Consider the following 13,349-nt stretch of genomic DNA (forward strand, 5'->3'; position numbering starts at 1 on the left):
CGTCGGTTTCGATCGCTGTCTCACGCGCACAGTCCGAATGATTAACAGAATCATCCCTATCTAGGCTATCTAGACTGGCGGAGAGCCGCACCGATCCCTGAACAATGCAGTTGTTCTCTCGTGAGCTACGGAGCTCGCCACCCCGAGAGCTATTCTCAACTGCATCGTCCAGCTCGCACTTCACTTCTGCACGCAGATCTGGCTCTACATGGGTGCTCGCTTCTGTCGGGTCAGAAGTACCCTTTTCTTCGCTAGCAACCTTGCTAACATTACCAGCGACGCACACGCTCGGTAACTGTGCCAATTTGTTCGCAGCTGGCCTAGCTGTCTCTACAGTCATCTGTTGGCACAGCACCTCGTCGCTCTCACTACGGCCTTTAACGGCCTCTGTTGCCACTAAGGCATCGTTAGCAGCTAGCCCTTTCCCTTCACTTATGAATCTGCAGCCACTCTCACAGGCACTACTCTTTTCGTCGGCTTCTGGCGAAAATCCGCTAGACACTTGCTCTGTACTTCCTACAGAATTCTCAGACAGCCGTTGTCTCTGTGCCAATAACTGATCACAATACTGTATTTCTTTGATCAGTGCTGCCTTCTCTCTCTCATACTTTTGTTCACGCTCAAGCTTACGTTCCTGATACTCACGTTTGCGTTCATTCTCACGTTCGTGACGCTGACACCTAAGAGTAAGTTCTTGAAGCTCCTGCTTCCGTTCATTCTCGCGTTCTTCACGCTTAAGCTCACTCCTAAATTCACGACGCGCTCGCAAACGTACACGACGCACACGCTCCCGTGGCTCCTGTATCACTTCCCAAGCAAGCTTAATGCTTTCATCATCATTGCCACTATCTTGAATCGCCTTTATGATAGCTGGCATTTCCATCCGTTCGTCCGCCTCAACTCCCAAATCGTCGCACACCAACAACAAGTCTAACCTCGTCAACCTTCTAAGATCCATGGCAGCTGCCCCGACAGGTGGTTAAAACTGTTTTCCTTAATTAATTTGTGCAAACACACAATGCAACAAACTCCCGATTCCCAGAACTATCAAAATTGAACACACAACCTTTGAGTCTGGCGAATCATAAGGAAAAAAACCACGCGCTCACTTACGGTTACAGCACCCTGCCATCCGGTTCATTTGTCCGCTGTTCCCGGTTCCTTCCGGACTCCCTGGGTCGAAGGCTCGCTCCTTCTTCGATTCTCCCAGTCTCTTCGGACCTCTTTCGACGAAGGCTCTCTCTTCTTCGCTCTTCCCGGTTCTTTACGATCTCTCTCGACGAAGGTTGATTCGTAGCGCTGCCACCAGCTGATGTATTCGGAGGCGATCCCACCGCTGCCACCAGATGTAGGGATTGGGGGACGGGCTTCGAGATGAAAACCCAAAACTTGGGAGTATTTATTCTACATTCTTTACAAGGAGGTGAGCGTCAACTAACAGACGTACAGACATTACGGGCCGGCAGCAACTCGGACGCTGCGGCCCGCGGCAAGAAGTTCGAGAGAGGTGAAACAGGGAATCAGGGCATGTCCCAGAATGCTCAGGTCTCTCTGGAAGGCTTCTTATAAACCCTTCGAGCACTGCAAGTCACGTCATGTTTGACCAATGGGAGAGTCCACTCCGATGACGCCACTTTCAGCCAATGGTAGGCGCCCGTGTCGTGGTGTCACACCTGGCGGCTTGCTGCGGTCTTGCATCGCAGACTGGCAATACACTTCGAACAAGGAGAAGGGGAGGGCTGCACCTGCTCCATTGTCCGACGCCCACCTGCAAATCCCGGCGGTGCACGAACTTGTTGGCACGTGAACTTGATGCCTTAAACTTGTTTGCTAGGCCGCTTCTCTGGAATGCGCTTTCCTGCTTCTGCATTCCTCAATTAGCTGCGCTGCAATCCGACGTGGTCTGGGGAACTCGAAGTAATCGCAGGAACCAGCTCCATATCTAACAGTGTGTGTATGTATATGTATGAAGTGACACCTAAAATTATGGACAGGCTCCTGGAGTGCTTTCAGGACATACCATCTACTTCAGAAGAAAATATAACCGCTAACTCAAGCAGTAGCTTCAGAGGGACCAGCGCGGATTGGTCAAGCCGTAATCACCAAGAACCGAGCCACCTTGCAGGCAGCATGGAGAACTTGGGTTGGCGCGCTCTCAGAGGTCAGGTGAATAACGTCGACAACGACCCTGTCCCCCTACTTTCGGACGCTCAAGAGTTTCTGACAACGAAAAACTAATAAACAAGGGTGATCAGTTCGACCCGATGACTACAACTGAGACGGTTTGTTTAACTTGCTCTAGCCTACTTCACATTCCTGTCAAAGTGGGAAACAGAGATATGATGGCTTTGCTTGACAGCAATACTTCTGCATACATAATAAATGCCAAGCTGGTAGATGCAAGTCACTTGCATAGTGGAAGAGTACTACGGGTGCAAGGTTACAATGGAAAAGTGACAATGCATAATCAGTTGGCCTCAGTAAACATAGAGTTCTAAGATCATGAAATAGAGAGTGAAGTACTGGTGATAGAGGGAGTGACATACAACTTCCTGCTATCTAGACCAGATATAAAGAAACTAAAAATCAACATATACTGGGACGATGCGGTTTTAGTGGAAGGACTTGCTGAGGATTACGACATCCATGATTTATGGCGGGTATTTAAAGATAAACTACTTGAGCTTACGGACAAGTATGTTCCAAGCGTAGACTCCACCAGACTCAAAAAACGTAAGAAACCCTGGGTGAATTCGCGTATTCTCAGAATAATTAAAAAAAGAAAGAGAGCATTTAATAGATACAAAAAAACTAAAAGAATGAATCACATAAAAAAGTTATCTGAAGTAACACAGGAGTATAAGTTTGCTATAAAAAATACGAAGGAAGAGTACTTTAAGACACTCAACGACAGAATGAAAACTAATCCTAAACATTTTTGGAGGTTTTTAAAAGGATGCGGATCAGATTTTGTAGGAATAAATGAAATTGTTTGTAATCAACAAATAATTACAGACGATATTGAAAAGGCAACGTGTTTGAATACGTATTTTCAATCTGTCTTCCTACCTAAATCCAATCATAGCTCTACACCACATGCAAGCAGACTTCCTTTAATGGAACAAGTTGAATTAAGCGTTAGAGGCACCGAGGCACTCCTAAAGGTCATAGATGAAACCAAAGCAAACGGTACGGATGGTATATCTCCACGTATACTAAAGTGGTGTGCTACACCTATCTCGATGTACCTTTATTTAATCTATGAGAAATCGCTATCCACAGGACTCTTACCTAATGACTGGAAAACGGCTCAAGTTGTACCTATTCATAAAGGGGGTTCGAAAAGAGATGTCGCGAATTACAGGCCAATCTCACTAACATCCATCTCGTGCAAAATCATTGAGCATATTATATATTCCGAGATAATGCGTCATATAACAAATAATAAAATACTAATCAAAGAACAACATGGGTTTCGGAAAGGTCTATCTTGCACAACACAATTAATTGAATTTTATCACGAATTGGCATTCGATGTTGACGAGGGAGTACAAACAGATTGTGTCTTTTTAGACTTTTGCAAGGCATTTGATACAGTGTCACATCCACTTCTTCTTATTAAACTTAAAATGTTAAATATTCACTCAAGCGTACTCGCTTGGATTGAAAATTATCTGTCTCAGCGCCGACAATGTGTTATTTTGAACGGCAAAAGCTTGGCATACGCTGATGTGACGTCAGGAGTCCCACAGGGCTCAGTCTTAGGGCCACTTTTGTTTCTACTTTATATAAATGATATTTCTGTTGGTATTTCTTCATGTATACGGTTGTTTGCCGACGATTGTGTTGTTTATAGGAAGATCAAGAGTGAACAAGATGCTGCCATGTTACAATCTGACTTAGAATGTATTAATACTTGGTGTTGCACATGGAAGATGAATTTGAATTTAAAAAAGTGTGTACATGTATGTTTTACAAGAAAGAAGAAGCGGATTGTAAATCTTTACCAGATAAATAATACCCTGATAAAAAACGAACCTATATACAAGTATCTAGGTGTGACGCTCTCATCCGACTGCTCATGTTCTGCTCATGTGGATGACGTCATTGTAAAAGCTGGTAGGGCACTCAATTTTATTCAGCGGAACTTGAAATGTTCACAGCCGAACCTAAAGAAAACTGGTTACCTAACATGTGTTAGACCAATTTTGGAATACGCCTGTGCTGTCTGGGACCCCGTGCTGAAAAACTTGATTGATAAGCTGGAAAGAATTCAAAACCGAGCTGCTAGGTTCGTCCTGGGGCGGTATGGGCGGAGAGAAAGTTGTACTGAAATGAAACTTGAATTGGGAACTGCTTTCCTCTCGGTGGAAAAAGTTGAGACTGAAGTTTTTATACCTCATATTTAATAATAAGACTGGAATTAGCAGTAAAAGCTACTTGAAAGAACCACATTATATTTCTAGGCGTAATAACCATTCACTTAAAATCCGCGAGTACCGTGCCAGGACATACTTGTTTGCGGATTCCTTTTTTGTCAAAACTATTGTGGAGTGGAATCAGCTGTGTGAAGAGCAAGTGTGCTGTACGAATGAAGATTTGTTTTTTTCCCGCCTGTAACCCCCCTGCTATAACGCCTTCGGGCAATGCGGGGTAATTCTTGAATAAAGAATAAAAGAATAAAGCAGGGTAGAAAAGATAACCTATGAGTTTTTGAGTGCACAAAAGATATTGCAACGACCTACCCTGAACTGGTATGCATAGGAAGCTATCCACAAACGATGAAGTCACACAAGGTGCCTTTCGAACTAACTGACAAGACAGTCATCCGAAAATCACCTTATAACATGTCAAAAGAGCGCACAATATGGTTGAAGAAAGAATTGCAGGAGATGCTAGATGCCGATATAATCCTACCTTTAGTGTCACCCTTTGCCTCTTCCATAACAATTGTGCCAAAGGAAGATGGAACTTTCAGACTGTGCATAGTATACAGGGTCCTCAATAACCAGGCAGAACTTATACCATTTCCCATGCCGAAGATAGGCATGATTATAGATGAGACAGGTGGTTGCCGCAATTTTTCACGTATTGACTTGTGCAAAAGTTTCTGGCAGATCCCGCTAATCGAAGAAACAAAAATGTACACTGCTTTTATCACGTCCTTCGATCTGTACAAGTATAACAGGCTTCCTTTCGGCTGAAAAAAACTCGCCAGCATGGTTCCAGAAGATTATGAACGAAGTCCTGAAGCCTTTCCTAGGTGTCTTTTGTAATGTGTACATAGACTATATTATCGTCTTCTCCGAAACAGAGGCTGAGCATCAGGAACACCTGCCTCAGGTATTAAATGCCTTGAGCTTGGCATACCTCCAGGTTAATTTGAAGAAAAGTGCATTCTTTCAAAGAAAAGTTGTGTTTCTTGGAAGAGTCTTTGATGGGACTACCAAAAGCACGAAACAAGACTCCACCGAGAGGATATCCCAACTGGTAAAACCATATGACGTCCACCCATTGCATGTGTTTTTGGGATTAGCGGGACCTTTCAGACCTTTCATAAAGGACTTTGCCATAAAAACAAGATGCCTCACGTGCCTAACGCAGGAAGAAGTTCAGTTCTATTTGAGTGGGATGAGGAATGTGAGAGAGTCTACCGCGATTTGGTGCACAGAAGCTCTGCTGACTATTCTACACATACCAGATTTGACTTTGCCCATTGAACTGAATACCGACACCTCACACTATGGAACAGGTGCAGTCTTGTACCAGAAATGTCCACAAACATCCGGCCGAGAAAAGCGACACGTAGTAGGTTACTACAGCTACACCCTCAAGCCATCTGAAGTCAACTACACCACTACTGAAAAGGAAGCTCTTGCAGTCCTTAAAGCAATTCAGTACTTCTGTACGTACCTAGACGGTGTGAAGTTTACTTTGTTTGCCGATCACCACACCCTCACTCATCTCTTGAATATGACCCAACCTAAGGGACGTATCGCCAAATGAGTGAACTACTTGCAGCCGTTCGATTTCACCATCTCCCACAGACCTGGACCCCTTTTGACTGATGCAGATGCATTGTCTACACTGATGATACAGGCCAACAAAGAACAATCGGAAGAATTCAATGAAGTAAAATTGTGGGAAGGCACTGAACAATTGATTTTTATGGAAGGTCATTATCAAGTCTCGCCAACGCTGGTTTCCAGGGTGCTTTATTTGTACCACGATAGCCCAGAACTTGGAGGACACGACAGATTTTGGCACACCTACAAGCTAGTCAAGACATTTACGTGGCCTCACATGAAAAAAGACATCAATCAATATGTTCGTTCATGCCACATTTGTCAAGTCAACAAAGTGAAATGTAAACAGCCTACAGATGCCATGATAATACTTTGCCACTCGAACGTGCCTTTTGAAGTTATACACTGGAGCTAGATAAGAAACAAGAAGGAGTCCGAAAAACACAAGCTTTTCTTCTGGCCATAGATGAATGCACCAGGATAGTCATGGCACGGGCAGGAAAAGAACATGCGAATAGTGTCACCCCCCTCCTCAAATGGGACATGTTTAGGACAACCAGGACGATCGTATGTGACAACGGTCAAGCGTTCAAGAGTGAAAAACTAGCAAGCTGGGCTCGAGACCACAATATATCAATCAAATTCTGTGCGCCATACCATCCCGTGGTGAATGGGCTTGCACAGCGTGCCATACAACATGTGAAACAATAGATCAGGATGTACAATAGTTTCCCTGGTGGATCGAAATGCTCTTTAGAAGCAGCTGTAAGACATCACAATCGCTCCTACACCAGTGGCTTGGGATGCAGCCCACAGTTCACTTTTTCAGGAGAAACCCCTATTCTTCAGGGGGATCGGAGAGCTGGGGCTGTTAGAAAATCTCAAGATCGTCAAGGAGAGGAAACAAAAATTGCAGGAGGAGAGGTATCATAAACGAATGAGAAAAAAAAATAGTGACAAGAGACATTGCTCATATATCCCAGACATTTAAGTCGCCAACCTTGTTCCAGTTAGGAAAGGAGTAAGAGAATTCAGTGCCAAATTTTATGGTCCTTACTCTGTGACAAAGACAGCCACTCAGAGAGAAATATTGAAGCCTGTGTAGTACATTGGAGAACGTGGCTCAGTTGACTGTGCTTCGATTGGAAAAGTTTTCAAGTATTACCCCAGAAGGGGTTAGCAAAAGAAACCTGGAATGGTGAAACGGTATGAGCCTTCGAATAGAAGATAAGAAGCGCAGGAACCTGGGTACAGGAGAATGAAGTTAGAATAAAGGTAGAAAAGATGGACACCAGTTCCACAGCAATGCTTTAACGTCTATTGTGTCCTTTAACTAGGAATGCTACAATGTACACACACACAAAACTTCATGGGGTTAGAAGCCTACCCCATTCCGGCTACGCAAATGGTTCGAGCGAAGCCTACATTAAAAAGTGCCATCTTGCTCGGCACTTGCGAACAATTGACGCACGTAGCTCGAACGCAACCGCCAGACAAAAAAGCAAATGGAACCCCCGCACGACATTTGCCTCCAGCTCGCGCGCGAAGAGTGGCTTCACTGCATAGATTGAACATAGTGGCAGACCTGTGCGCAACTCGGCTCCGTACAGGAGCATATACAGCGACAATACGCGTACGTGACCCATGCAAGAAACCGCGTTTCTACCAGAAAGCCTCTCCCTTCACCTTCATGCATAGTGTTAAACGCCAGCGTTTCCCGGTAAACAGCACAGTTACATAAGCTGCAGTTGCCGGGAAGTGAGAGGAGCAGTCGGGGATTATTGAATGCTAATGCGTTTCACTTTTTAAAGGCGAAGCTTAAGCGTCCTCTGAAACTGCACTTCAATGCTTCAAATAGCATTTTGTTAAAAAAATGTCCCGAGGACACTTCAATAAAGTTCTTGTCAATTGTTAAAGTAAGTGGAACAAAGTGCATTTTTACAGCAAGTATGATGGCCGATATCTCCAAACTGGCGTCCTTCTGGAAATTCCAAGAGGATACACCTTTAAACATCACCGGCTACAATTCATAAATTGCGATATGTGCCGCAAAGTTAAATACTGAATTTTTGTTATTAGTGGAATACGAGTTTCGAATTCTCATGCTAGTAATGTTTGCCTCTTTGAATAATCCGTATGAAGAACAAGAATTGTGCTATCTGCCACAGGTGATCTTTAAAAATTCCACGAAACATAAAAATGATCGCCCTGTATATTTGCACATTACATGGTTAAAGGAACACTATAAAGAAAAAGCAAATCAGTTTAGACTGACAAGGTATTCTTCCAAACTATATACTCAATAAGACTCAATATCTTTAATTTCCTGTTTAGGCCCCAGGGTCAGCACATCGCTATGAACTCGTGAATTTCAATGCATGAGGATTTCTCATGTTTGGGCGAAAGGGGCTCAGAAGAAATTTTGGAAGCTTTCTAAGTCTTGATTCCTTTAGAATATAATGTAGTCCATTTTGAACAATGAGTCCAATGTTATCATTGTGGCTGTCTTTTATTTTTTTTCTAGCAATGAAGCTAACTAAGTCATTTTTGTTACGTGTATGCATTATGTATTACTGTATTTTGTACCTGTATCGCCACTTTGTAGCTCTTCCCCTCATAATGCTTCATAAGGAAGCCTCGAGGGTATCAAAAATAAATAAAACGAAGTCCATCGCTAGTTGAACTTCTAAGGTAGAATGACCACCTGTCTAGGTACGAGTGCCTTTTTTGGTATTGCAGAAGCACAACTTAGAGATACAACTGTATGCATTTTTCTCTTTAGTGTTTCCGAACAGCCTCAGTACTTGCTCCCGTCCTTTCCACCACCATCACAAGAGAGTAAAACTTGGGCAACATACGAACCCGCTTGAGGTCGAGGACGAGGCCGAAGTCCCCCAGCTTGTAGTAGCCATCCTTGGAGATGAAGATGTTTTCCGGCTTGATGTCCAGGTGGGCCAGGTCATGGTCGTGCAAGTGTTTCACACCCTGTAACAATGCAACATGCTCGAATAAAGACAGCTGCTGCTGAAGCCACTGCCACATTAATATAGAGATATTGCACCTTTTACATGCAATTTTTTTTTGTCAGTTATGTTTAGCAGTTGCGAGGACCAAACCACGGACACTACGCTTAAATTAATTTTGCCCACCCAGGGTTCCTCAACGTGCCCCTAGATGTAAACGAGTGTTTTCGCAAAGGCAGGCGTACAGAACACAAGAAAAAAACAAGGATGGAGAGGGAAGAAAGAAAAAGGGAGTCATTTTTGTTCCTCTTGTCTCGTGTTTTATGTCTTGCACACCTGGCTTTTTATACCAAGAGTCCCTACCAATTTGCTCAGATTTCTGTCGCTCCAAGTGTTTTTGCATCTCCCCTTTATCAAAACGCAACTTCCATGGCTGGGCGTTGAACTCCAGATCTCTTGCTCGGCAGCATGATGCCACAGCCACTGAGCTATCACAGAGGGCAAAAAGCCAACTTCAAAATAGTTATGGATGTCTGGTTAAGTGAAAGTCAATATCAAAAGAAATGACCATTGAAATGTCCTGCACAAGAGAGATAAAAATAGAGGAAAGGTAGGGAGGTTAACGAGAAAAAGATACCAGTGGCTACTCTGCACGAGGAAAGGGGATCAATTAAAGTGACAGGAAGGAAGATGGTAGCATTGGTAGCCCACTCTTGATACTGACAGCACTATTGTTATTGTAAAATCATGCGAAACTGAATTGTGAAACTATTCATAGTACAGTCAATAGCGAACCATCATAATACTTTAACCGTCTTTCCTTTTTACACAATTGATAGTTTAAAAAAATTATTGCTACCACTGACAATCAATTTATCAATAGTTTTGCAACACCAGCAAGAAATCGTGAAGTGGCATATGTCACTATCACAGTACCTCACAAGCCTGTAGACTACCGGAGGGCAACTAGCGCTCAAGCTGATATTGGTGCATCTATTCATTATGTCTGCATACCAGCAGTAGGTCGACAAGGAACTCCCAGACAAGCTGCTCGGACAGGTTGTGGTGCTTCTCAGTGTAGGCAGCCAGGCTGCACTCACACAGCTCCGTCTGGATGTACAACCGGTAGTCTTCCTCCCAGGCCTTGATAAAGCGCACACAGTGCGGGTGCGGCGGCAGCAGCTCATGCTTAGCCACCTCCTGCAGCTGTAGCCGACGGTCACGCTGACCCCGAAACTGACGGTTGGCCACCTTGACCGCGTACCACCTGCCGTCATCCAGGCACCGCACCTTGTACACCTGGTGATGTGCAGCAATGATTCCAGTCAGACATCTCGGGCAACATAAAGCAATTAAGAGCTGCGAATTGGCCTGTTGGTATGGCACTTTTGACCAAGTAAAGGGTACATACATAACTATAACTTTCCAAGAATATTCAAGGTGTTATGCGATGCAAAAAAAGGTAAACCTACCACTCCGAAAGAGCCTTCCCCCAGTTTCTGGTCTACGTAGAAGCACTGGTGCAGATAGGAGACAGGGGCCTGTTCATTGTAGTGTGGACTGTGAAACGCTATTAACGATTCTGCCGTCAAGTATAACTCTTGGCTTGCAAATAAGAAGCAGGCAGCCAAACAAAACAGACATGCAGCTTCATACATGGCATATCACTCTTCCTAAACATGGCCTTTTAAATATTAGTCCACGACTGCTCAATCACTCCCACATGTCTTACATTCTGGCATGTGACCAAAAGAAAGCCTTGTCATCTTGCATTGTGCCATGGCTCACTGAGCAACCTGTACTTTGCTCCAAGATTCATGTTTTAAAGAGAAACTTTCTTTGCCTTTTCCTTCAACTTTCGCGCTGCTGCTGCTGCTGCTGCTGCTGTTTTGCACGCCGTGTTGGGGTAGGGTTCAGAGCGTGTACACAGTAAAACCTCGTTAAACCATACCCGCTTAAACAATAGTTTCATGTTAAAAGTAGTAAAGTCAAATCTCCAACTTAGCTGCCATTGAACATAATGCGTTTGCTATGCACATAAACCATACCAGCTCACTGTGTATGTATCGGTTAAGAGGAAGCTCTAGCTCGGGTGCTCCACAAGTAAGTGGGCGATCTAATGCTATTTTTGGTTAAGCAGTACTACCGTTTAGTACGTACTTTTTCCGAGCTCCAGCCAACTACGGTTTAACGAGGTTTCACTGTATACATGGCAGGAGCATGGCAGAGAGGAAAATCGACGCAAGAAACTCATTTGGACCTTTCCATCACATCGTATGTGCACAAAGCCCTCTGGAGCTCCCTGGATGTCACCAAAAGCTCTTGAGAGCTTGAGAACGGAAGCGGTCGACCGTCAAATGAACAGCCCTGTGCCCGCTGTGGTAGCTTTGCTTATATGGCATTGCTAGAGGTCGCGGGTTTGATCCCAACCGCGGCAGTCACATTTTGATGGGGGCGAAATAGAAAACGCACGTGTACTTCGATTTTGGGACATGTTAAAGAACATCCCGCTGTAAAAATTAATCCAGAGTCCGCGACTACGGCATGCCTCACAATTCGATTGTGGTTTTGTTGTGTGCAGCACCATAATTCAATTCAAGTTGAATACTTCTGCCACAATGTGATGTATCATGTGAGGCAATGACTACGCTCAACCCTCTCGGAGGTTATGAAATATGGCGCACAACAACGCCTCAAGCAAATACCTCTCCCTATATGTTCTGTGTACTATGCAGACAAACAGCAGTGGTGCCTGCAAGGTAACGTTTAACATCAACTTGCCATTCTCGTGTTAGACTAAACGTTGAAGTAGCCATCAGCCCTAATTATTGTCAATCAAGGTATCCAGCACTGTATGCTTCACTTTCATCGATTCCCACAGTGCATGGAATCTGCATAATCCTTTAAAAATTATTGTTATCTACACACACGAAAGAACTGACCAAAAAGTGATGGTTAACTACAGAAGCTTTCTGCCAACTAGGTTATGTACCACCAATCGATGCTAGTGTTTGGTGCTACCCGAAGGCGCTACTATGCGAAGGTTGTGGGTTCAGTTCCCACCTGTGGCAAGCTGTTTCTTCATCCACTTTCATTTCCAATAATTTATCGTTTCTTTATTTCGTTTATTAAGCACAAGTAATTTCCGCTATGTTGTTCTTGGTGTCAGAGTGTGTTGGCTTTTCGTGATATGTTTAACAAAAAATCGGGCCCCTCTGTTAATCCCCTTTCTCCTCACTTTCTGGTGTGACAGAGAATCTCAATTTGCTTTTTCAACTGTGAAAGGCCAGGGAATGAAACCTTTGCTTTACGCATGAAAGGAACTGATTTCAAGCCAATGAAGAAACTGGCTACAGATCACAGATTAACACTACTAGGCAAAGCAGTCAAGGATACTCAAACTGAGAGAACAGCTTTAACTCACAATAGGGAAATGTGGAAGTTGTGCCCTAGGGCATGTAACTGTGACCGTAATAATGTAGCGACGAACGAAAAAGTTTTGTAGTTGGAGTCATGTCTTGCCCATACGATTTTCCTCGGGAAAGCAAGATGTAGTTTGTTCCCTGGTTCATGTCATTTTGTGTGAAGGCCATTGTGTGTCAATTGTGCAATATAAAACAAGACAAGTAAGAAAGACAGAAAAAAATGCAAAGGTTCGTGCTGAAATTTTGGCGGCAATAGCCATCATTCACGCGTTTCCTATTTCCCTTTTTCCATTTCCATCATTTCCCTAACTCTAAAAAGGAAACTGCAGACATCTCTTTTTTTAATGGTATCACTGCACTTTCCATATGCAAGTGTACTTCAATGTTTAACATTTCCCTTTTTCAGCATCTTTCATTGCATGATTAGCTACAAGATGTCAGATTCACAGCAAGCTACATATAGTAGTTTTCCGTCTGCAGTTCCTCCCAAACTGGGGTAAATAAAGGTCAACCATATTAAAGGAAAGACTGTTCTGCTCAGCTGGCTAACAGATGCATCCTTGCTGCAGCTGAAATTCAAAGCTCATGGTTGTCACAATGTAAAGTCACATTTGCAACTATGCATGTAACAGCAGGGACAGAAGGCTCAAAGGATACAGAATTCAGAACCGCTAAAGCTGACTGCCTGAGCATGCCGAGGTAGGTCTGAACGCCAGCTAGTTCTATCCACGGATGGCACTCGTGGTGGCCGTGGCTGGCGTCTTCTCCGAGCTTGGCTATCCTGCAGAGAGATTCAGGAGAAGATGAGACCAGGCAAGCCAAGAACACTGTGCTCTGAAGAATTTCTGCACTCAAGCAAATGATTGGTAACATGGTGTTGCTACTCTGCTGAAGACGAGATGCCACCTATAAGAACCGATGCACCAGAGCTGGTA

At 43.9% G+C, this 13,349-nt stretch overlaps 1 protein-coding gene across 1 annotated transcript in view; it reads right to left on the reverse strand.

The window, feature by feature from the left end:
* Nucleotides 1-13,349, reverse strand: part of LOC135911122 (membrane-associated tyrosine- and threonine-specific cdc2-inhibitory kinase-like) — a 47,722-nt gene that overhangs the window by 33,314 nt on the left and 1,059 nt on the right. The window contains exons 2-5 of the mRNA XM_065443247.1: nucleotides 13,072-13,195; nucleotides 10,462-10,559; nucleotides 10,004-10,288; nucleotides 8,889-9,011 (exon numbers count right to left, since the gene is read on the reverse strand). Of these exons, the coding sequence (XP_065299319.1) occupies nucleotides 8,889-9,011; nucleotides 10,004-10,288; nucleotides 10,462-10,559; nucleotides 13,072-13,195 (630 nt within the window). The remainder of the gene's footprint in view (nucleotides 1-8,888; nucleotides 9,012-10,003; nucleotides 10,289-10,461; nucleotides 10,560-13,071; nucleotides 13,196-13,349) is intronic.

The sequence above is a fragment of the Dermacentor albipictus genome, chromosome 9, assembly GCF_038994185.2.
Source record: "Dermacentor albipictus isolate Rhodes 1998 colony chromosome 9, USDA_Dalb.pri_finalv2, whole genome shotgun sequence".
NCBI lineage: Eukaryota > Metazoa > Arthropoda > Arachnida > Ixodida > Ixodidae > Dermacentor > Dermacentor albipictus.